The sequence below is a fragment of the Gopherus flavomarginatus genome, chromosome 3 (genome assembly GCF_025201925.1).
Source record: "Gopherus flavomarginatus isolate rGopFla2 chromosome 3, rGopFla2.mat.asm, whole genome shotgun sequence".
Classification (NCBI taxonomy): Eukaryota; Metazoa; Chordata; order Testudines; family Testudinidae; genus Gopherus; species Gopherus flavomarginatus.
This window is the reverse complement of record NC_066619.1, coordinates 18,917,977-18,942,721: the sequence shown is the minus strand read 5'-3', so window position 1 is coordinate 18,942,721 and position 24,745 is coordinate 18,917,977. Positions and strand designations below refer to the sequence as shown.

Here is a 24,745-nt window from a genome sequence, read left to right as displayed (position 1 = left end):
TATCAGCAGAGTGGAGAAATGAGGGAGTGGTTATTGTTAAAGAATGTTATCAGGACTGTACTGAGCTATACTTTTCCTGAGCCAGCTGTTCAGTATTTGGGGTATAATATAGTATGTGTTAATTTAGGGCTTGTTGTCACTACCAGGGTAAATTGACCTAAATTACACTAATCCAGCTACATGAATAACGTAGCTGGAGTCGACGTAGTTTAGGTCAATTTACCCCAGTGTTTTCACTGAGCTGGGTCAATGGGAGATATTCTCTGGTTGACTTCCCTTACTCTTCTTCGAGAGCTGGAGTACCGGGGTCAACCAGAGAGTGCTGTGCCATTAATTTAGCGGGTCTTCACTAGACTTGCTAAATCAACCTCTGCTACATCGATTGCAGCAGCTTTGATCTCTTTGTGGTGAAGAGAAGCCCTTAGAGAATGTCTATACTGCAATCTAAGGTGTGATTTCAGCATAGGTAGCTGTAACCATGCTAGCTTTACCCATGCAAGCATAACTAAAAATAGCTGTGTAGATGCAGTGACATGGGCTTTAATGTGGGCTAGCAATGCAAGTAGGTATCCAGGATCCCTGGTGTGCTTGTACAGCCATGATGAAGACTATGCCTCTTTCCTAGATTCATTCATATATTCATGGATTCTAAGGCCAGAAGGGACCATTGTGATCATGTAGTCTGACTTCCTGCTTAACACAGGCAACAGAACCTTCCCCAAAATAACTCCTAAACCGTATAACTTGGAAAAACAAACAATTTTGATTTAAAAATTGTCAGTGATGGAGAATCTACCAGCAGTCTTTGTTAAATTGTTCCAATAGTTAATTACCCTCATTGTTAAAAATTATACCTTATTGCCAGTCTGAATTTTTCTAGTTTCAACTTCCAGCCACTGAACTGGGTAATACCTTTCTCTGCTAGATTGAAGAGCCCATTATAAAATAGTGGGTTCCCCATGTAGACCCTTACAGATTGTAATCACATCAGCCCTTAACTGCCTCTTTATTGAGTTAAACAGATTGAGCTCTTTGAGTTTATCACTCTAAGGCAAATTTTCTAATCCGTTGATAATTCTGGTGGCTCTTACTTGAAGTCTCTTCAATTTATCAGTATTCCTCTTGTGTTGTGGGCACAGTATTCCAGCAGCAGAAAAAACATTGCCAAATATAGGGGAAAAACACCTCTGCTCTTTCTCAAGATTCCCCTATATTCATCCAAAGATCACACTAGCTCTTTTGGCAACACCGTCACACTGGGACCTCACGTACAGGTGATTATCCACCACAACCATAAAATGTTTTTCAAGGTCACTGTGTCCCCCATCCTGTAAGTATTGCCTATATTCTCCATTCCTAGATGTATATATTTACCTTTAGACTATTAAAATATATATTGTTTCCGTGCACCCAGTTTACCAAGTGATCCAGATCGCTCAGACCCATTCTCTTCCTTGTTTACCATTTGCCCAATTTTTGTGTCATCTGCAAACTTGGTCAGTGATGATTTTATGTTTCCTTATGTTAAACAGTGTTAAGTCCAAGAACTGCTCCCTGAGGGACCTCACTGGAAATAGACCAACTTAATGATGATTCCCCATCCACAGTTACATTTTCAGACCTACAGTGCTATTTTCAGCTGTGCTATTGCAGGTAAATCTAATACATGTATGCCTACACATGCTGCAATCATACCTTGGCTTGCAGTACAGACATACCCTTAGAGCAGTCACACAGCTCATTGTGAAAGGCATGTGCAGAATAGAAAAAGAACAGAGCAATGCAGTGTGAGCTCCACAGCTCTATTCACCATCTCCTACCAGACTTCCACTATGTGAAGTTTTTGAATATTTGAAAATCTGCCTCAAAGTCATTATTTTTTAAAATATTGTTTCTAAAAATTTGGTTGGGTTGATGTTACATTAGAAGAAAATCTATATTAAACAAAGAGGTTCTAACTGAACATCTGACCCAAAATGAAAAATACATAATGATGCTAAATACTGTAAAACAAATGAACAAACACACACTTAATAAAGAAAGGATTATTAGAATACCGAATACAGGATTCAACAGAATACTGATTAGCTAATCTTATAATTAATGTGACAAATGACGATATTCAAAAAATGATCTGAAACAATCAAGAAAGATGTAAAAAGGAAGCTCACATTATAATTAATATTGATACATTGATAAATAGGTGAGACGATCATTCACTGATGTTTTGGGTGAGGCCTAATGGCTATTGGATGCTAACTTTAACTATTCTATTGGGTTTCCTTATAGATGAGCCTGGTCATGTTAAGATTTTTCATTTCTCTATTTAGTAGGGCCAAAATATTCAAATAAGGATTTCCAAAATTAGGCACATAATGCACAGTCTTAGTTCTTCAATCTCTTAACCTATATATATTTACAGTATGGCATCCTTGCACACTTAACTAGGAAAATTAGTGTAATAACAATAGCATCTAGTGGGTTGTGCTTCATAAAAAACATTCAACTAATAACCTGTTTATGATGTTGGCTCATCAATTTCTGTTGAAAAACTGAAGTTTGGGGTCTGGGATTCAATAGATTGTGAACATAAGGAATTGTGAGTAAAATTAAAAGACTAAATTTTGTTCTCAGTTTTCATTAACTCCCACATGCAGAATGGGTACAAAATAGGCAATAAAGATCAGAAATAAAGGATCCCTTTAGCTAATGCAGCTGCATCTCTGGTTTAATCAATTGTATGTCAACCACACAGGAAAATCTAAAGATACATATATTTCCACTGAGTTTCCCCCTGAGAAATAACTGATGTGTCAGTAGTTGCCTTTAAAAGGTCAATATTTACCAGCAGACATCTCCACATTTGACATCTGTTGGTAAATGTTCATTTTTGGTTGTAACTATTGTACTTTTGCTGTTTTTTGTCATGCACAGAAAATAATCACACATACTACACAGCCATCCAAGTTTATATACTAGAATCAATAGTCAGTTAAAAAGGAAAATATCATACTCTTTTACTCATCCACTTTTTATTGAGCATGGGAAATACAATAAGGTAACTGAACAGCACAGTATATCCACAGTCTTATGAGCCACTTAGTTTGTGGAAGATCTACCAGCTCTGTAGAAGGCCTACCTAATCAGAAGAAAGACTGGCCTACTCTGGAGGGCAAAACACAAAATGAAAAAAAACTGTGAACAAGAGAGATCAAGTTTTGTAAGTGCATTTAAGAAACTCCCTGCCTGCTCTTCTCCCTGTTTAGATTATGTGGTTCTCCCTATGCTGCGGCAAGGCAGCTCATTGGCTTGACTCAAAAGCAATTCTTCTGAAGAGCCTCAAGGAGGAAGATGAATAATTTATTCTAAACACATATAGAATTTAATAGAAAATACTAATCATTCTGTAGAGTAGTGATGCTCAGACCTCAGTGGTTCAGGAGCCAAATTAGTGATCAACATTACCCAAAAGAGCCACAACAGTGTGAATTCATTGTTTCATTTATATATTTTATACATATGATTCTCACAGAAAATAAGTGAATAACTGAGTGCAATTTAATAACTTAATTGGTTAATAACATAGTAAAAGCATCCTGACTAGTTAATAACTTAAATTGGTTAATAATGAAATCATACACTGTTTTAATATCATGTACTGCAAAGAACCTCAGGAGACACTTTAAAGAGTCCCTTGTGTTTCACAAGCCTCAATGTGAGTATCACTGCTGTAGAGCATTGCTTTTAACCATTCAATAGATTTCTATACTTTGGGATACACTTCACCATTAATGTCATTAATATGACAGTTAAAAAACAAAACCCAGAGAAAAGGTATCATTCTCTGTTTTTTTAAGGGAGAACAGAGTGGAAGGAAAATAGAAAGGTTGGGACCTGACAAGCTCCTTAGCTTCCTTTTCCTTGTAGACAGAAATAAAGGTCCCAGCCAGAGACCTCCTAACTCTACAGCCCTATTAATAGACGTTCATTCAGCTTCCTGGAGTTGTTATCTTACAATAAATATTACATGACTGCTACCCAAGCAATACTTTTCCTCAAAGTCTGAAGTAGCTAACATAGTTGTATTCCTGAGAGACCCCACTGAGCATCTGAGGCCAGCGGCTACATAAAATCCTTATGCCTAATACCTATTCAATGATATAATAATAATTCTAATAACAGGGGAAGAATAATGGTGACTAGTAGGGGCCTGAATACAGAAGTAGGTATGAAAATAATGGGAGTGTCATCCAGGGCTTAAATTCTCATTCTCATTCTAGGCTCGGGACTGTAGGCTTTTGTCCTTCAGCGGATAAGCGGGGCACTGGGGCTTCAGTACCCACGGTGCATGATGGGGCTTAAGCCTCCAGCCCTGGTGCTTCCCATGGGGCTGAAGCCCTAAGCTCTGGGGCTCCCACATGTTTGAAAATATTTAATAGAGCTCCACTCTGGTGGGTTCTGGCTGAATTTAAACCCTGGTGTCATCCAAGGAGCCTCATCCATCCAGGCAGTGAGCCTCTTACATGAGACAAGATGTCCTACAGGTAGAAAGGTTGTAGCTGTAAATAACATGTAATTTGAAGAGCCTGCTCAATTTCATTGTACATTTTTTGTTTAATTTTGTAGCTGTACCAGCTGCTGTAACTCCAGTTCAGGATCTTTAATCCATCTATGTAATGTCCACTTACAAACACCTCCAGAGTCCACAGAACTGCACATATAGTGAACAGAACTGTGGGCCTCTGGCTTCAAAAGCATCTTTACCTCTTCAGCCAAAAAGAACCTCTATTAGCTGGCATCAGTATTTGAACCATTCCCAGAGGCACTAGAGGGCTAGGACAGAATCACACACACTTGAGCCAGTACTAGTAGCCTTCTATAAATTAATAAATGAGAGAGACTAACAAAGCTGCCATCCTAGTCACAGAAGACTATTTCCATCATTGTTCTCATCTGATTTCAGTTTTCTTTGAAAACTGAATGCCAACTAAGTCACATCATTAGTGAAAAGGATTTTTGAAGCTCACTATACTTATGATCCATTTACTAAATTCCAACATCTTGGCTTTGAGTAACTTTGAAGGAGAATTAAACGCCTGCTGTTTTGTTGCCCATAGAAAAAAGTGAAGAAAAGAAATTTAGCTTTTAATATTCACTGATGATTTGTTTCACTGGCATGAAAGTTATATATATCAGCAGTAGTTCAGGAATTTCAATATATTTAGTCAGTTCCAGATTTTGAAAATTCCTAACTATTTTACACTAATATGGGCATCTTGAAACAAAATCACTTTTAAAGCTATCAAAATATCTAGACATACCTGCTTCATATGTTGTGGCATGTGCAGTCATGCTCCACGTGCTTGACCTTCGACCTTTTGTTACCATGACAGAGAATTCATACATAGTGTTTGGCTTAAGGCCTATTACGCTATGGCTCAAAGCTGTTGTATCTGATGACTACAAAAGGGGGGAAAGAGGAAAACAAATATACGTTTAAGCAAGTAAGACTTGAAAAATGCAATCCTAGAAAACTAACTTCCACACACTTTCTCCATATAACAGAGAAAATGGAAGAGCATAATACAGTAACACTAAATTCCTTTTGTAAGCATACTTTTCTGAGGACAGAAATAACCTTGACACTGTAGCATGTATTTGAGTGGAACTATTATTAGTATTATAAATAAGATACTAAACTTGCTTTCTATAATTTAGACAGTTAACTAAGGTAAGGAAATTCTCCTCCTCACAACCTGTTTTTCTCACTAGAATGGTTCTAACTAAGGCGCTCTGGTCTTTCTAAGTTTCTTGGATGAATATGCATTTAATTTCTTATACAAACTAGAACTTTTCAGTCTTGTATTTTTGTTTGTTTAAATATGTATTTTCTTTGTGTTTTATATTTTAAATATGTATTATTTATCTGGTTCACTACAGTATGTTAAGCACAGGTATATAAACTACAATTGATGTGTATATTACATTTTTATAATGTAGATTTACCTGATCTCAGCCTGTTCTAAGAAATGACTTAAGAGGCACAGCACATTTTTATCACATGAGTAGAGCCAGAAGAAAATTGCAGGATAAAATGGGTGAAAATTGAATGAAACTCAATCTGTGTTTTCAGAGCATTATGAGCCCCATCATATTGGGCCCAATTTCTGAAGAGTTAGGCACTTCCAGTAAGGTGCTGAGCATCTTCCATGCCTACTCACAGCAATGAGACTTGACGGCATGCCACATCCAGTATAACATGCAATCTCAGCTCATTTTACTGAGCTGTAAATCTTTAACTTGTGTGATATAGCTGATGGCCTAAAATCTGCCAAATGATGCCTGAACCACTGGAGTGGGTGAGTGAAATTTATGCCCAATTATGCAAAACTTCTGAATTTCATCATCAGAATGGATCCTTTTTCACTGTTTGGTAGTATGTGTTTGGAACTATTTAACTCTCTGGTATTCACCAATAATGTCACCCTCTTGTTGACATTAATCATCAGCCCTAAAGATGCAAGTTAAATCTTTTAAAATGTTACAATTAGCTTACAAGACAGTGCAGAATACTACTTTGCTTTGCTACTCCACAAGCATTCACACTGAGGCTTTGCACAGCAGTTAAACAAACAAGCTTCTGTATTCAGAGCCAAATTCTGTCATCTTTATACTCACTGGGAGAAATCCTAGTCCTATACAAGATAATGAGAGATTTGTAGTTGACTTCTTTGAGACTAGGATTTTCACTCATTCAATAGTCTCCCACCCTGTGAGTAATCCTAGTGAAATCAAGATGTCAACTCGTGGAGTAAAAGTGGCAAAATTTGACCATTAGCATGAGGTTTTAAACTATGGGACAGATTTCACTGTGGTGGGAAGTACTGTTCACCATAAGTAGCCCACTGACTTAAGTGGGACTATTTGTCGAATAAGAAACTATACAGCATGACTGAAGGAAGCTAAATCTTATAGACAGCACTGTAGAAATCAGAGCTATATTGGTAGGATGGCCCTTGCAATGATTGTTGATGGAAGATGACCAAGGGGGAGGCCAAAGACTCAGTATTTGGACTAGATATAAGCTGACTGTAGCAGGGTGGACCACTGCTCCAGCCCTGAAAGGGTTAAAACAGCCCTGGAAAAGGGCTGGGGCTGGAGAAAGCAGCCTTTTAGGCTGGGCTGATTGGGGGAAGTGGCGGCAGCTGGGGTCACGCCCCAAACTGAGCAACAGGCCCTTATATAAAGCAGAGAAGCCAGGAGCACAAACAGCCTCCCTCTGCCTGTAGAGGGAGAAGGGCCTGGCTGCAGGGAGCTAGTACTGGGGGTTGCAAGGTGCAGCCCAGGGGTAGGCCAAGGCAGCAGGTCCAAACCCTCCTTGTCAGTGATGAGTTGGCTAATACTGCAGTCTGCCCCAGGGTGTGGGGCTAGACAATGACTGGCAGTAGCCACACACTGAGGCAAGGTGGGAATAGAGGGCGGGGGTTCCCTAGGGAGGGGAGACCCTGAGAGCAAGGGGTCACTGCCAGGGGGCAGCACCCTATGTAAAAGGGCACTGGGTCCAGGGAGGGACATGGGGCCAGTAGCTGAAAAGCAGATCACCAGCCTGCAGAGGGCGCTCTGGACACTGGACTGAGCTAATTCCCGAGGATGACCAGTAGGAGGCGATGCGGGGGTGAGTCCACCCGGTTACACTGACCTTATGGAGACCAATTTGCATGACAGTAAGCATACTATCATGAGTTCTGGAAAAAGGCTATAAAAGCTGCCAACCCCAAATAGGAAAGAAGAAGAGGAAGAGGAAAAAGAGCACTACAGAAATTAAACTTTTTTTTTTCAAACTTGCTCAGATATTTCACATGCTCAGGATGAAAGGACAGGAACAAAACAAAGGTCAGGTCTCCACTACAGAACTACACTTGCACAGCTGTGCTCCAGTGGTGCATCTGGTGAAGACATGCTATGCTGATGGGAGAGTGCTTTCCCACTAGCATAATTACTCCACCTTGACGAGAAGTGGAAGCTATGTCAGCAGTTGAGCATCTCCCGCTGACATGGGGCCAGTGTGGACAGTACAAAACTCGTCACTCAGGGTAGGGAAGGGAGAATCTTTTTCACATCCCCGAGTAACATAAATTATATTGACTTAGGCTGTAGTGTAGACCTACCCAAAATATTTGGCAAACAGGCTGGGGTTGAACATATTCTAGACAAAACAGGCTTTGAGTGAACATACATTCATTGTGACTTTTTAATTAAAAGTAAAGTTGTGAGATTGCTGCTTCTGGCAGACCTGGAAATAACAAAGGAATAGACTAGTGTGACAGATATTGCAACTGTATGCAGCATCTTTGGGGGAAACATTGTATTAACACCGTATACTGGGTGTAGACAACCTATGGCACGAGTGCCGAAGGCAGCACGCGAGCTGATTTTCAGTGACACTCACGTTGCCCAGGTCCTGGCCACCAGTCTGGGGGGCTCTGCATTTTAATTTAATTTTAAATGAAGCTTCTTAAACATTTTTAAAACCTTCTTTACTTTACATACAATAATAGTTTAGTTATATATTATAGACCTTATGGAAAGAGACCTTCTAAAAACATTAAAATGTATTACTGGCATGTGAAATCTTAAATTAGAGTGAATAAATGAAGACTTGGCACACCACTTCTGAAAGGTTGCCGACCCCTGCTGTATACATACAACCCCCGTGGGCCAGGGATTGTATGTCTGACTGTGTTCTGCTCCACAGGGGAGTGTTACCAGAGCTGCTCCAAGAACTAAAATAGTGGGGGATTGGGAGGAGAGGGAACTATTAAGGTGAATCACTCACAATGTAAACTCCTCCAGAGAGGTACCACTCCCTGGGGAGATTCAGTCTGGATTTTCCAGAGACTAAGAGACAAATACATGGCTTTTCGCATTAAAAAAGCTGTGTTTAAATTGACTCAGGGCCTTCATTCTGATCCCGCTAATGGACAGAACTTTCTGTCCAAGGGCCCCAACCCTTGCGGATTGGAAAGACTTTGGTCTTGCCAGGGCCTCAGAAGATTGATGGGTGACTTTTGGTAAGCTTTTTGCATGCGGATAGAAACTTATTGGTTTTTGTATGTTTTCTCTTAATGCTTTTACTGTAAGAATAAATGTGCTTGCCTAAAGAGAGCTGTATGGTACTGTAACTGTTAGCAAAACACTGTTCATAGCCCTCAGAGAAAAAGAAACACATGGGGCAGCCTTTAGGCAAAGTGGCTTTCGGGGGTATCAGAGTGTAAGGCAGGGAGCTGTACAGCCTTAAAACCTCCAGGCAGAAGGGAATGGGACAAAGTTCCCTGCCCAGAGACAGGTGAACTCTGGAGACCTTAGGCCTGACTGGTCACTCTAAATGGACCATGGAGGAGGGGATACAGATGCAGTTACTTGGAAACTGTGACAACCAGTTCATGACATTTCAGCTACAGATTGGCTAAACAAAAAAAAATAAAGCAGATTTGGAGACTGTCTTGAATTCTGGATAAACTCTAATTTCCATACTTCTCCTTCCAGCTGGAATCAACATGAGTCAGCTCTTTTGTAGTCCGGTTCATTCAAAGTAACCCTATCTGATCACCCCACCTTACGTTTTTCTATCAGGTTTGGTTGCCCATACAGTTACTTTATCTCAACCTAAGCCTTTGTTTCCAGACTTGACCATTCCTAGGGTTCCTTCCTATATCAATGTGCTGTAATAACTTAGTTTCTTCAGTGAGTTCCACTTATCCATTTTAACAGTTTCCCAGCAAGAAACAGGGTACTGACAGGGTGGAGTGTCTCAGGCAAACATAGTTAACCTATTAAATTCATTCTACATAAATATGGTCCCTTGGCTCTACTGAGATGACACTAACAAAGCTATCTTCATATTTTTTGTTTGGCACCTGCAATTTTCCATTGGGCCGGCACATGATGAACATACAGTGACAACGTGGGCAATTTTATCATTGTCTAAATGTCAGAATAAATAATGTTGTGCTCTTTAGATCCTTGCTCTTACTATAGAAACTAAATTAATAAAACTATAGCTTATTCTACTGTATTCCACATTTTAGTGGGAATGGGAATAAATCTCTCAATGGGTATAATTACATCAAAATACAAAATGACACTATTTCAGAAGCCTTAATTCTTCTACACTGGAGCTTACTACACTGCTAGCAAGCCCCAGTATGTAAATTGATAGAGTTTATTTTTTTCAGGTTAGTGATTGTCACTTTCTGTGCTGTACAAGTGCCAAGCATTATTAAGTATTAATTATCATTATTTTCTCTCCTATCCTATCCCAGATATATATTTTATATTGTTTTGTTGGCATTAGTGTTTGAAAACATCTTTCATTTACAGGCAGTAGGATATTCATGCTATTACAAGGTACTTCCAAACTGAGAAGTTTTCTGTTCTTTTCTGTGTTTTTTGAGTGTTTGTTGCTAATATAATAAAGCAGGGATTTCCAGTGTTGTGGCTGATTTGAAATTGGCAACCCAGTTTCATTCTTGGGCATTATGCTGTCTAATCAATGACTTTCTAACTTACATATGATATCTAAAATTAAAGATCAGAATTTTCAACAATTAGATTTTTAGTGTGGCATTTTCAGACCAATAAATACTCTTAAAAGAACTCCAAACTATATATATTTGTGACCCTATTAAATGCTTGCTATTCAGGACAAATCTCCCATTGATTATATGAGGAGTTTTTCCTGAGTGAAGTACAGAAATGGTAGATTCAGGTTATTATCAAATAAAATATGAACACAAGAAATCGCAGATCATCAATTCATAACCCTTTATAACTTCACCTTGTATTTAGCACTTGTAGAATAGCTGGTTCTCCAACGGACAGTGTAAAAGCGAACCTCAGTAGTCTTTTGATTCTTTGGGACAGAGTTGTCTGCCCAGCTGACTCTCACTGCATCATGGGTAAGTGCAACAGCCTGGACACCTACTGGTGGGAGCATGGGGGTGGAGATATCTGGGACTGAGGTAGGGAAATCATCAAGCAAAGGATAAAAATCAACTTCTAATGGATCAATGGGATCTGGGTCAAAAACCACCAAATGAGCATTCAAAAAAAAAAGAATAGCAGTTAAAACAAAAACAAAACAAAACAATCACCAGTGGATACACATCACAATGGGTTAAATGATGAGAGGGGAACAGGAGAAGAACAGAAAGAGAGGCATTAATTGAAAAAGATTATATTTATATATATATAACATTTCACTTACATTATTATAAATAAAGCTAACTAGCAATTAATATTATTTTGCATGGCTTGTTCAAATACTTCCAGGTGTGCTTTCTTTTCTTGGCTCCAAAATGAAGTTGAAATGCATTGTTTCTCCTTAAAATGATTTACTTTGCAGTAATAAAATTGAAATACATAAATGATACATTATTAAAAACACGTACAAAATAGTGTCATTTTAAAAGACACTCTGATGTGTGTAGGAGTTACCTATGCTTTTCTCTCTCTCTCTCTCTCTGCAGCTTCTTTTGTTCTTTTAATGCTATTCAAAGGAGCACTTCTACATCTGCTTAAATATTTGTCAGGCAAAAGAGAACATAATTTTAATACCAAGATGGAGGTCCATATTTGTTGATTTAATAATGCCAGCATGATAAATGTATGCATCCAGGTATGGATATGCGGATTGTTGTTTTCATCTCTGAGCGTGTTTCCTCGAGACATAAGCACACTTCTTTTATGCATTTGGTGATCATGCTGCCTTCAGACAGATCAATAGACTGAACATAATGGTATGCAGTAGTAGGTGAAGTTAGCACAACACACAGAGGCAATCTGTGGTAGGTTTTATTACACAGAAAAGTTTGTTTCCATTTCCAAGAATGCAGTTCCATATTGGAAAGCCATACTTGGTAGTTAGCCAGTGCTATCTAGAACATCCTGGGCCTGATTCTCCTCTCACTTCATTATAATTGAATTGACTTCAACAGAATTAACCCTGATTTACAACAGTCTGATAGAAGAATTGCATTGCACGTCTTTTTTTAACCTCTGAGTTTTAGGTAATAACTACTGCCTCTTAATGCAGAAAATGTTGGTAAGAGCAGTCTCATTATGTTAAAATGTTACCTTTTAAAATTATATATATATATATATGTATATATTTGCAATTTAAAAACAAGATTATGATTTTACCAACCAAAAATTTCAGGCTGCAGTAATTATGACAGTACACACAACCATATTTTTTGAAAAATAACAGATTATGTAATTAATCAAAGCACAAATTAATCTGACATTTTCCAATTGATAATTACTTCAGTTTGTCAGCTCTATATGTATTTCAAACTGACACTTTTTGATCACTTTTTTTTTGTAATTAATTATTTAGGACTTCAAGAGACCACAGATTTTGGAATAAAAAATACAGGAGAAAAGCATGTTTAAAATTTATGGTGAGCAACTAGATGAACCTTTTAATGCTGTTGTTGTTGCTGCTTCATCCATCATCAGCTTCTTTAGAAGCTTGAACATAGATACTTGGGGAAATAGAGAAATCTGGTTGTTCACCTACAGATCCAAAATTAATTTGGACATTCTGCATAGTAGGATGGGTTGAAACTTCTTTGCCTAGTCACAAAGAATATTGCTACTATTAAGATTTCAATTCCAAGTTCTAAACTGAAATTTTCAAGGAGATTTGTCTATAAGCTGTGACATAATAAACACTTTTCATTTTTGTTTCTTTTTTGCTTACATAGTTAATACTGTAATATTTATTTGGCATTTTGGCAAAAAAAAACTGCATCTTTCTTCTTTCCTCTCATAGTGACAAACTGAATTCTGAAGGTCTGTTGTACAGAGGATTATGAAGAAAGACTAGGTCTAGCAAAATAAATGATTAGATTCAATCACTCAAGATAATTCAGTTCTTGAAACATGCCATCACTTAGCTGAGAAACAGTGGAATTTGGTGTCTGAAAACAGTATAATCCTTTGGTGTCTGAAAATAGGTCCCTGAACACTTCCTCCACTTTTCAAAACAGAGTTATTTGCTGCTGTTCATGTTCGGACATTTGTCGTTTAGATATTGCATACCTTCAATAAAAAAGTTTCTGCTTCCTTTAATTCTTATTTTGCTTGTCACATCATTTGAGATTATATATTATACACACAAATTTCTATATCTGTCTATATATATACAATTTTTATGCACTGAAATAAATACAATAGTTAAATTTTCTTTTTCACTCAGGGCAAGTCAGTTCAACAACCACTCAGGGAGTTCAACTAAAATGTTTCTCACTTTGTTGAACGTAGTTTTTGAAATGCTCTTCCATGAATAACTCAACGGTATTGACTCGCTTCAGAAGCCGCATCCAGAGGGGTAAGAGATTAGATAGGAAGCTCCTTGTTAGAGCTGCTCTTAGAAGTAAAAGAGAAGATGCAAAGTGGCATATAGTATAGAGTCCTTGGGTCAAGTCACCAAAGTAGAACCCAAGCTTGACATACCTTTTTCACATCGGGATAACATTTCATTTCTGAGAGGTCACATATATACGCATACATAAAAAAAAATTCCCCACAGGCTACACATAGATAATTCTTGATCTAGCATCAACATGGAACAAAAGATAAAAAAACAACATGGATTTTGAACCAAGTTCATCAAATAAAGATTTCAAGACACATTTGTAATCTCACATGCCTAGCAGGAAGAACTGACCCTTGTAGATACCACATCAGAAGTGATATTAACAATGTTGAAGCCACATGCTCATGGCTATGTATTAAATCTGGATATGGTTTCTCACAGTTGCCTTTGCTTTTACATTGAATGTTTTTCCCTACCTTTGGGACTTTCCAAGATTTCTTAGGGGAATACTTCACAAACACATATGGACAATGGATGGTTTTCCATTTGGAGCCAGAGTGCTGCCATTTGATTTAATTATCCTTAATGGTTCACCCTAGTCAGTCTGTCTGTCAGTGGTCCTTTTGCTCTCAGTGACATAAGCTTCCTCCCTTTGAGGAAGTTCTTAACAGGGTGGGTGAAACACAAGGAAACACTACCAAATGATGCTGTTACTCCAGAGGAAAATCATTTTTGTTTTTGTATTTATTCTTTTTGTTATCAGCTCTCTGCAGTTTCAGCCACTCATCCCAAAAACCCATACATGCACAAAGGTCCGATTGCACCAAAGGATCCCTAAACTTAGTGGCACCCTGTTTTTTGTACCAAGAATACATCTATGAAGAAAAATGTTGCATGGTAAGTGAGTAGCCTGATTAATACTGGGTATTCTGTTTTGTGTGAGTTTATATTGTCATTAATTGTTTCCAATACTTTCCTTCATCTTATCTGAGACCTGGCTACCTGACCCTATCTATGTCTGTGCCTGTTCTTGGCTTTAATTAACGAATTTCAACTTAGCAAAAATTATATGAGATATAGAAAATAATTAAATTCTGTGTTTGATTTGTGACAGCAGCCACAATTGTAACCTGATCTTCAGATATTCAAATTGCTCTGGGATTCATGCTGCTCCCAAGCCAACTCAATCAAACTACTAACGGATATGCAAGCATTACATTATTTTATATCAGCTAATGAAAATTTACTGCTGTAAAATATATTTCAGGAAAGTGTAATTAATTAATTATCTTACAGCCATGGAGTTCAACCATTTAAAATGGGGTGGAAAAAATAATCTGATTTATTTTAGCAGAAACTTGGATGTTGAAGAGCTCTTTCTTTATTGGTTTCCCAAAAAAGTTTGCCTAATATGTACGTAAGGCTAATGATAACTGATATGGAACAAAATCAGAATCAACATTTCCAACTCACCTGTCAATGATCTAGTGGTGGCGCTTTCATAGAGAGGGACTCCTTCACCCACGTTGTTAAAGGCTTTTAAAGAAATTACATAATGGGAACTTGGTTCTGCAGGCAAAAACAAACAAGGCAAAACATACATTGTTAAAATCAATGCTCTGAATCAGACTGGATCAGCATTTTCATGAAAAATAAATAAAATATGTTAAGTGAACGCCTGTTCAAACTAAACCAATGGCTAGTAGAGCCGCTTAGAAAGTTGTCACGTTTTTGCTTTCATTCCATTCAGGCTTCTAATTTAAGGCCAACCTTATAGTCCTTTCTCAGTCTTTAATCAACATTCCCATTTAAGTCAATGAATGTTTTGTCTGAGTAAGGACTGCAAGTTCAGCCTTTTCTTCTATAAGAAGTAACTACTGGTGCACAACTCTGCATGGAGATTCATTCAAGAGCTCACACTCCCCCTGCATGTTGTATGGGGTCTTGCTTCATGTTACTGTGCAGCATAGATTTAGCGGTATATCAGAAATTGGCTCCACTGGCTCCTATATGGAAGGAAAGTTGCCAGTACAGATGCTATGGTTGCTATTCCATTTCAATAATTGATGAGGTTCCCAGCTCACCACCCAGGTACTCAGGCCGGGTATTTGGGGAAGGATTTGAGGCCAAGATTTTAAGATCACTAACTATATATCTGATTTATTTTTTGCATGTGAGTGCATTTTAAATGCCTCTCCTCTCCCCCTGCCCCCCACACCATTTTGCTGGAGATTTTGTTGTGAACCAAAATTCCAACTCACATACCATTACAATTGCTAGCTTGCTGCTGAGGAGTATATCTCACACCTTAACTTCTTTGTGACAGAAAATACATTGGTAATAGCTATTTTACTACTGTTGATCTTACTAATATTGAGAATTTATCAAGCCTTGAGATATATGAATAATGCTGGCACCCTGACTTGAAATTCAGCCATTGTATATCGCTCTGGTGTGCAATTAGAGATTTATAATTTACTAACTGTTGTACTAATGAAGACCACTAATCATCTAGAGATATACACCCAAAGCTAACCAGCTATTCTGGCTATGCGGTAAATGTGTGGGATGTGGAGGACAGAAATACTGACATACAAGAACTAACTTTTGTCAACATGAATATTCTGGGATACCTTTATGTGTCATAGGTTGCAATAGGAATATTCTAAATATATCCCGGAAAGAAAAGAAAGTAAACAGAGTAGGTCAGTTTCGTAATGCTTTTTGCTACTGTTTTCAGAAGAAAATAAAACAATCCATTCTCCTGCATGTTCCCATGTGATACCTTGAGGGCCACATTTGCTTCAGTAAGGAAGTTGGTTGTTATTGTATTGATGTAAATTTTAACCAAGAACGCAGCATGCTCACATATGGACCAAACATAGGGAACCACTTTCTTGAGATTCCTTATTTCACAGAAACAAATGCTTTAAGTGAGAAGACATGAATTAATGTTATGTTACAAAGGAATTGCTGTAGAATTACATACTTTATCCACATTAATATTACATGAGTTAAGAATTATAAATATTATTATACTAAATACTGAATGAAATAATAATAATTAAACATATATTCTATAGTGCTGCTAGTACCCCTGAATTTTGTAATTAATATTATGTTGAGAAGAAATTGTGACTATTTGTTTAATATTCAGGTAGATGCCCTGTTCATTTCCAAAAAGAGCTAAATTTTTAAAACTGGCTAATGAATGACTGGAGCATTATCCATTAATAATGCTCTACACTAAGTGTTCCACGGTTGTTACTTCAATTGGTATTCACTGTAATATCATTCGTCATGATGAAATTATTTAATATTCATGGAGACATAATACAGATATTCATGTGATTTCCGAGACTCACTAGCTTATTATCTTAGATTTCTAATCTTTAGGGGTACCTGACTTTGTTAATCTTTAGGTTCCATATGAAGATATAGTAGTTGTTATAATAAAAAAATGCCTAGTATTCTGCAACTTTTACAGTATGATTCTACAAATCTGTAAAGAAACATACGTGATCTACATGTCTAATCAAAACACATCTTGAACTTTCAGTATTGACTACTTGAAATTAACTACTCACAAATAATCTACTGACCAAAAATTATTCCTAAGAATTATTTGGCAAACAATTTCAAAGAAATTCTTTGTAGAAAAATGTGATCTGTTCACAGAAAATCCACAAACAGAGGCTATATTCAGACACATTCTTCCTTACAACTCTCTATCGAGCTCTAAATTATTATCCATCAACCATTTACACACACACACACACACACACACACGATACTTTCCTGCTTTCAGGTTTATAACTAATTTGAGTGAGGGTCTCATTAGCAAACACGTTTCAAGAGAACTTGGTTTGAAATGGGGTGTGAGGAAAAGAATTATGGCTTTGAGTAACAAACAAGAAAAGTTTAGGGGTTTCAGTGAATTTTGTTGCTAACTAGGACAATAAGTAATAGGCTAGGTCTCATTTAAATATATATAAAAATAACATTCACCATACTTTAAAATAGGTCCTCATACTCTCTTTTGAGTTTACACCCAGATGCATTCATAGAGATCAATCATATCCCTTCTTAGCCTTCATTTTGCTATGCTAAACAAGCCAACCTCGTTTAATCTCCTCTCATAAAATTCTCCTGTTCATCCTAGTAACTCTTCTCTGCAACTATTCCAGTTTGAATTTATCCTTCTTGGTCATAGGGTGACCAGAAATGTCTTCCAAATGAAGTCTTACCAGTGCCTCTTTTGACGTTTTAATTTATCTCTACTGGAAATAACTTGCATGATAAATCCTAGGATGACAAAGTGGGTGAGGTAATTTCTTTTATTGGACCAACTTCTGTTGGTGAAAGAGACAAGCTTTTAAGCTACTCAGAGCTCCTTAGCTCTGACCTACAATGAAAATTAATACATTGTACAAGGTTTGACCTAAAGAAGGTAGCTCAAAAGTTCTGTGTAACTCAAAAACTTGTCTCTCTCACCCACAGAAGTTGGTCCAATAGAAGATATTACCTCACTCACCTTGTCTCTCTAATACCCTGGGACCAACACACCTACTAAACATGGCAAACATCCTAGGATCACATTTGATTTTTTTTCAAAGTTGCAGCCGTGTTAGTCTGTATTTGCAAAAAGAACAGGAGTATTTGTGGCACCTTAGAGACTAAGAAATTTATTTGAGCATAAGCTTTCGTGGGCTACAGCCCACTTCATTGGATGCATGCAGTGGAAAATGCAGTACGAAGATATATATACACAGAGAACATGAAACAGTGGGTGTTACCATACACACTATAAGGAGAGTGATCACTTAAGGTGAGCTATTACCAGGGGAGAGAAAAAGAACTATTTGTAGTGGTAATGAAAATGGCCCATTTCCAGCAATTGACAAGAAGATGTGAGGAACTGGGGGTGGGGAGAACATGGGGAAATAGTTCAAAGTCATTATGAAATTTGCACATCAAACCCACAACCTTGAACTCTGCTTGAGGAGCAAAGCAGATTTCAGTGTATTGGTGTAATGTGCTCTTGACAAGATAGTCTGCTTAACAAGTAGGCTATCACCTCCTGCTCTAGCTCCTTGTACCAAGTTGGTTTAAGATGTAGCACTTGTTACAATGTTCTACTCTTGGGAAGACAAAGGCCTGGAGGATTGTAGTGAGGTCTGAAGAAAGGGCGGGTAATCTCCAAACCAGATGCAGCTAAAACAAAGCCATCTTGGTCGTGGCTGCCGTATGACTGTCTAACAAGTAATAGGATTCTAACAAGGCATACAAACTGCAAATGTGATAAGTTGAGAAGGACTGGCCCGGATGATACTTAGGAGCTGCTTGAGGGAAATTTGAAGCTGTGCCCCTGACATAATGTCCTTAGACCCCCTCGCTCTTGAAGGTTTGCTATAGTGAGCTCTGCTTCACCACAGCCACTTACAACTCCCCTCCCATCTTCCACCTCTTCTATACTGAGAGTTGAGGTGGAGGTACAAAGCCCAGCTGCACAGGATGGAGATCCCCTCCAGCAGAAGAAAGCTATACTGGACAGTCACAGCAGAATTACCGCTCCTTCGAATCATTTGAGTGGCACAAAGGGGACATAACCTGAGAATCTGGCCCATTCTGTTTTCCATATCTTCCAGTTACCTATCTCAGCCTGCCAACATCACTTCTGTCTTCTCTGGATTGAACCTTATCTGCACCCTTTGGGTCCCATGAAATGGAGAGAGAGCTGAGTGTTGTCAGCACACTGAAGACACTTCAACCCAGGCCTCAGCCTTACTAACAACCCCAGATATATTGAACGGTGGGGGTGGGGGGAAAAGTGGAATCCTACATGAGTGAGCCCTCAGGGCAGAAAACCAATCACTGAAAATTATTTGAGAGAGAAATGAAAAAGTCACCAAAAAGCAGTCCAATCTGCTCCCATTTGGATCTGCCAATCAACCACATGTAATGACTAATAGTATCAATATATGTTGACTAATCTACTGACATCAGCATTACATATTGCCAGAAAGAGATCATTATGGAATACAAGAAGTACCAAATGCAGGTTGAAAACCAGATTGACAAAAGCCATGGACGTCTGAGGCATTAAGAGATGTTCAGAACCCAGGTTTGGAACAAAGGTTTCCCAGCACATGCAGCAACTCGTAAGCTACACCATTGTATTTTGAGCAAAGACATCTGAGTCACTGCCTACTTCGGATTTTGCTCTGTGAGACAACTCTGTGTATCTGAGGAATGCTCTCTGTAAAATAAGGAGGAATTTCTTCATAATGGGAGGCACTCAGATCTGGCCCTGGAGAAAACTGCTAAGATATAGTATAAGCAGCAAAGAATCCTGTGGCACCTTATAGACTAACAGACGTTTTGGAGTATGTTACCCTATGCACAATACATCTGCTCTTTGAGATTGATATGGTGAAGGCCATGCAGAGCTGGTCAAGCACGCCAAGGAAATTCACTGCACTACCTGTAGGAATATTGTAGCAGATGTGATTCCCTTGAGGGCTGGAAAGCCCAGGGAAGGATTCTACCTTCTTGAAGTGCCCTCTGAGGCAGCGTGGGTGTGCACCACCACCAACACAAACATCTTCAACTTGAAAAATTGGAGAATTGGTCTGATATCAATTAAATGTAATTCAAGAAAGACAACTGAAAGTACTACACTTAGGAAGGAAATATCAAATGCACAAAGAGAAAATGGGGAATAACTGGCAAGACAGTGGAACAGCTGAAAAGGATCTGGGGATTATAGTGGATCACAGATTGAAAATGAGTCAACAGTGTGATACAGTTGTGAAAAAGGGTAATACAATTCTTGCATGTATTATCAAGAGTGTCGTATGTGGCTATGGGAGGTAACTGTCCCACTCTATTCTGCACTGGTGAGGCCTCAGTTGGGGTACTCTGTCAGGTCTGGGCATCGCACTTTAGAAAAAATGCAGACAAATTGGAGAGAGACCAGAGGAAAGCCATAAAGAATGATAAAACGTTTAGACAACCTAATCTATGAGAAAAGGTTAAAAAAAACTGTATTTTAGTCTTGAGAAAAGATGGGGGGGGGGCCCAAATAACAGTATTCAAATATGTCAAGTGATGTAAAGCATACTGTGATCAATTCTTCTCCATGTCTACTGAACGTAAGACAAGAAGTAATCAGCTTATTCTGCAGCGATGGAGAATTAGGTAAGATACTAGGCAAAACTTTGTAACAATAAGGAGAGTTAAGCACTGGAATAGGCTTCCAAGGGAGGTTATGAAATCCCTGTCACTGGAGGTTTTTAAGAACAGGTTGGACACATACCTGTCAGGAATTGTCCAGGCATACTTGATCCTGTCTCAGCATAGGGGGTGGGAGTAGATAACCTTCCAGCCCTACATGTCTATGATTCTATGTGCCTTAATGTCACAGTTAAGCCCTGATTCAGCATATTTTCACTGCCATTAGGTGCAGTGAGATTACAAAGAAACAGCAAGATTGATAGGTTCTCCATTTTGGACAATCTTTTCCTTTCTCCTGTGAAAAAGACTGAAAAGTAGACCTGAATCCAGTATAAGAAAATTATATCCGATTTAGAAACAATCTTTTAATCCTATTAGCAGTCTTTAATCATATTAGCTGTTCTCTTTATAAAATACTGTATTAGCATAGTATTAACAACGGGTCATGGTAATGTTCAAAGAAGTTAATTTCTTCTTACCAAAACTTCCCCTGTAGTTACAACTAGATAAAATAATTTTTACTTGCTGCCTTTAACTTCTGCTATGCATTGTATAAAAGCCACCATTCAGAAATGGTTGCATTTCAGTGATGGATAAGTTCAACACTGTAATATCAGTGGATAAAGTAGGCCAGGTGATTTGGAATTTTTGCTTGTTTGGCAAGGAACACTTAAGTGATAATTGTTATTATTAAGAATGAAATGGAAGTACATGCCTTTTGAACACATTTTCAGTAAATTAAAAGAACTACCAATATATTGGCCATTCTGTAATATACTAGAACTTGCATTTGTTTTTCATCTTTCTGTTAAATTATATGTTGCATTATATCAGGGAGGAAATTACTGTATTTAAAAAAAAAACATTTTAGTACAATGCAATTTAAACTAGCCTGATAGAGTGCACTTGAAACATTTCTTCTGTATGTCTATAAAATATGGGTCTAACACTCCTATCTGTGTAAATGAAAAAGCAAGGATTTGTGCACACAACTGTAAGCAATGAGAGCATCTATAAATAGTGAAAGTTGAAGTTTGGCTGCAGATGTGAAAATTCAGCCAATAATATTTTCCTAGGCCAAAAGGTTTAAACTTGGTGCCCAAATTCAACCAGCTATATACATATTTGGACATCTAAGTACATGGCCTGAATTTTGAGATACTGAAGATAGAAGAGTGTGAATCTCCTAAAAGAAATCAGGCAGCTATTGTTTAGGTTCCTAAATATAAACTTAGGCTCCTGAATTAAGTTTGAATGTTTTGGCCTATCAAAATATGATGAGTTGAACTTTCCAACCTGCTGCAGAAAATAAAGACTGGTCTTACGGGGCTCCTATCCTGGCTCTGTTACAGACTTCCTGAGAGACTTCATCTTTCCATGCCTTGGTTCCCTGTTTGTAAAATGGTATTAATCATTTTGCCATCTTTTGTCTCCTATGTATTTAGCCTCTCTGTATCTCACTATATGTTTGTATAGCACCCAGTTGTGCTAGGCACGGGTCTCAGCTGGATCGTCCAGACACTATGGTAATACAAATAATAACAACATAATAATATTAAACTCTTGGTTATATTTAAAAAATAGTGTTTAAATTTAATTTATAATGGTGCCCAAGGACTACAGTGTTACCAAGCTGCTGCCGCCCAGGGATACAGTGGGTGGAGAGAGGTCCTGGCTCACCTGGGCTGCAGAAAGGCACAATCTTGCCCTCCATTTTTCATCCAATGCCAGTTATTAACCTACCCCACTAAAAATGTAATGGGGAGTGTTATAGGAGCAAATTCTGTAGTCTTTATTCAGGCAGGCCTCCTATTAACTTTCCTGGAAATTTGACTGGAGTCAGTACCCCAGGATTTGGCCTCTTCTGTGGCCAGTATAGTAACATTTCATTTTGATGACTCGTCCAGCACTCTGCTTCCCTGACTTCCGAAGACAGTCAATGAATCATTACAAGAATTAGACGTATGCATATCCATAGGGCCAGTGTCTCTCTTCAGGCAACAAACAGTTTTAAGGCACTCAGGTAGTAACACTACGTTCAGCTGGAGAGTTTCATGATATTAAAATGATTCATTGTGATTGACTGTTAATTGTGCCACAATATATTGGAGACAATCGTGTATATATATAGATCCGTGTACTGCCTCTAGAAATATATTGTTTCTAAAAAATTAGGGAGTTTACTTCTCATTATAAATTCTCTCTTCTCTGTTAAACAATCATCTGCATTATTTTAATGCAGGTCAGAAGATCCCATCAGGAGTAAATCCCATCTATACAGTAGCTTTTAAGATGTCATCTCATCATGCATTATACCTCCTCACTGATTTCTCTTGAGTCATGTCCTATGTGCATCATAACAAAGCGTACAGGCTTTCAAAGAATGACTGTAACTTGAACATGCTTAGAAATAGGTCTCCTCCCTTGTGGAGACATGAACCTTTACAACTCCCACAGTGCATTACAAGCTCAGTGCATACTGTATAAGTTATAAAGCTAAACCAAGTTAAAAAAAATAAATGGCATATGTGTTTGGAATTTATGTTACAAACACAGCTGAAATCAGTAAAAGTTAAATAGTGTAGCAGAAACTAAAGCAAAAGACATACGGACAAATGAATTAAAAATGAATAACCATCAACTTACAAGGCATTCTGGCTTCCTAATAAAATGCATTCAGTGTGTGAGTAATGTAAACTCATTTTTGTGCAGGATTTCTTTGGGTACCTGCACAGAAAGTAATATTGAGATTTTTGGAGCAGGAAAAGGCTGTTTGGCTTCACAGAAATGGTACTTACATTCAGGGAAATGTAAATATATGTACTTAGCATCTGTTTCACGGTGTTACTCTGCTCTGCATCGGCCTGCTGAGGCAAGGTGAGGCAGATGTAAGCCTGTCTAAGGCCGGGCACGCCACTGAATCTGTGCCCCTGTAGAGATAACAGATCTTTGACAAAATTCACTGTCACTGGATTATTACCATTTGGTAACAACCCTGTCATTTTGCCAATATTTATGAGTAAATATATGTAACAAATTACTCCTTTGTGATATTTGTATCGTTTATAAAGGAAACTGGGCTTAAGGGCATTCTTGGGCATTCTGTGCTCTAGCAAGAAATACTACTACTAAAATCTAGCTCTTATATAAATCTTTTCACCAATAGATATCAAAGTGCTTCACAAAGGAGGTAAATGCCATTCTTTCCATTTTACAGATAGGGAAATGAAGGCAAAGAGAGATGAGTGACTTTCTCAAGGTCACCTAGCAGCCTAATAGCAAAGGCAGGAATAGAATGCAGGTCTTCTGAGTTTCTATCCAGTACACTTGCCACTAGGCTACATTGCAGCATTACTCTGGTCTCTTGTTGTCCTGCTCAATTTTCATTGTCTTTCTCTTCTCTCATTCTCAGTAGGACTCAAACCTTGCACTTCATGAGTGAGGAGGCAGACACAGCAATTGCTGCAGTATTGTGGTGCATGGGGGAGGGGGGCAAACTCTGGGAGCTCATGTGAGAAATATGGGTTTGAGGGAAAGCCTGTGTGTGCTGCAGTATCCATCTTTGGTCTAGAGTCTGCCCATCCATTCAGAAAAAGGACTAATAATACTTGATTTCTCCCACCTTTATCTTTCTTGTCCATTTAGACTGCAAATTCTTCAAAGTGGGGCATATCCATTACTATGAGTGTGAACAGTGCCCAGCACAATGGGGCCCTGATATCTATTGAGCCGTTCTTTCTGTAAAGACACTATTGTAATCATAACAACAATAACAAGAGTGATAGCAGCTTCAGAGGTGCTCTCTGTGAACTTATATTTGGGCAGGCAGGGAGCAAGGCAGAACTAATGGATCTGCAACGGTGAGGATTCATTGTCTCTTGCCCATGCAATGGAGCAAGCGTGCCAGATTTCCAAAGCCCACTCCTGCCATGAGACTGTGGCAGTAGAGAGGCTCTGCAGCTATGCTGTGATCTGGTGTGGGAAGATTCCTCTTCTGTGGAATATCCAGCCCCAAGCCTCGTTACACAGGTTGGCTGAAATTCACCCTGCCTGAGGACCAGGACAAAGCCTCTACACCAAGACCGAGACTAAAGCAGCAAATACATCTTGTGTTTACCTTCTGCCCCA

At 38.3% G+C, this 24,745-nt stretch overlaps 1 protein-coding gene across 2 annotated transcripts in view; it reads right to left on the bottom strand.

Moving 5' to 3' along the window:
- The window catches only part of DCC (DCC netrin 1 receptor), a 933,783-nt gene that overhangs the window by 96,080 nt on the left and 812,958 nt on the right, over window positions 1-24,745 (bottom strand). The window contains exons 16-18 of one of the 2 annotated variants that reach the window (XM_050944636.1): window positions 14,855-14,950; window positions 10,838-11,076; window positions 5,322-5,460 (exon numbers count right to left, since the gene is read on the bottom strand). In XM_050944636.1, the coding sequence (XP_050800593.1) occupies window positions 5,322-5,460; window positions 10,838-11,076; window positions 14,855-14,950 (474 nt within the window). The remainder of the gene's footprint in view (window positions 1-5,321; window positions 5,461-10,837; window positions 11,077-14,854; window positions 14,951-24,745) is intronic. The other variant, XM_050944637.1, reaches the window with a different exon arrangement.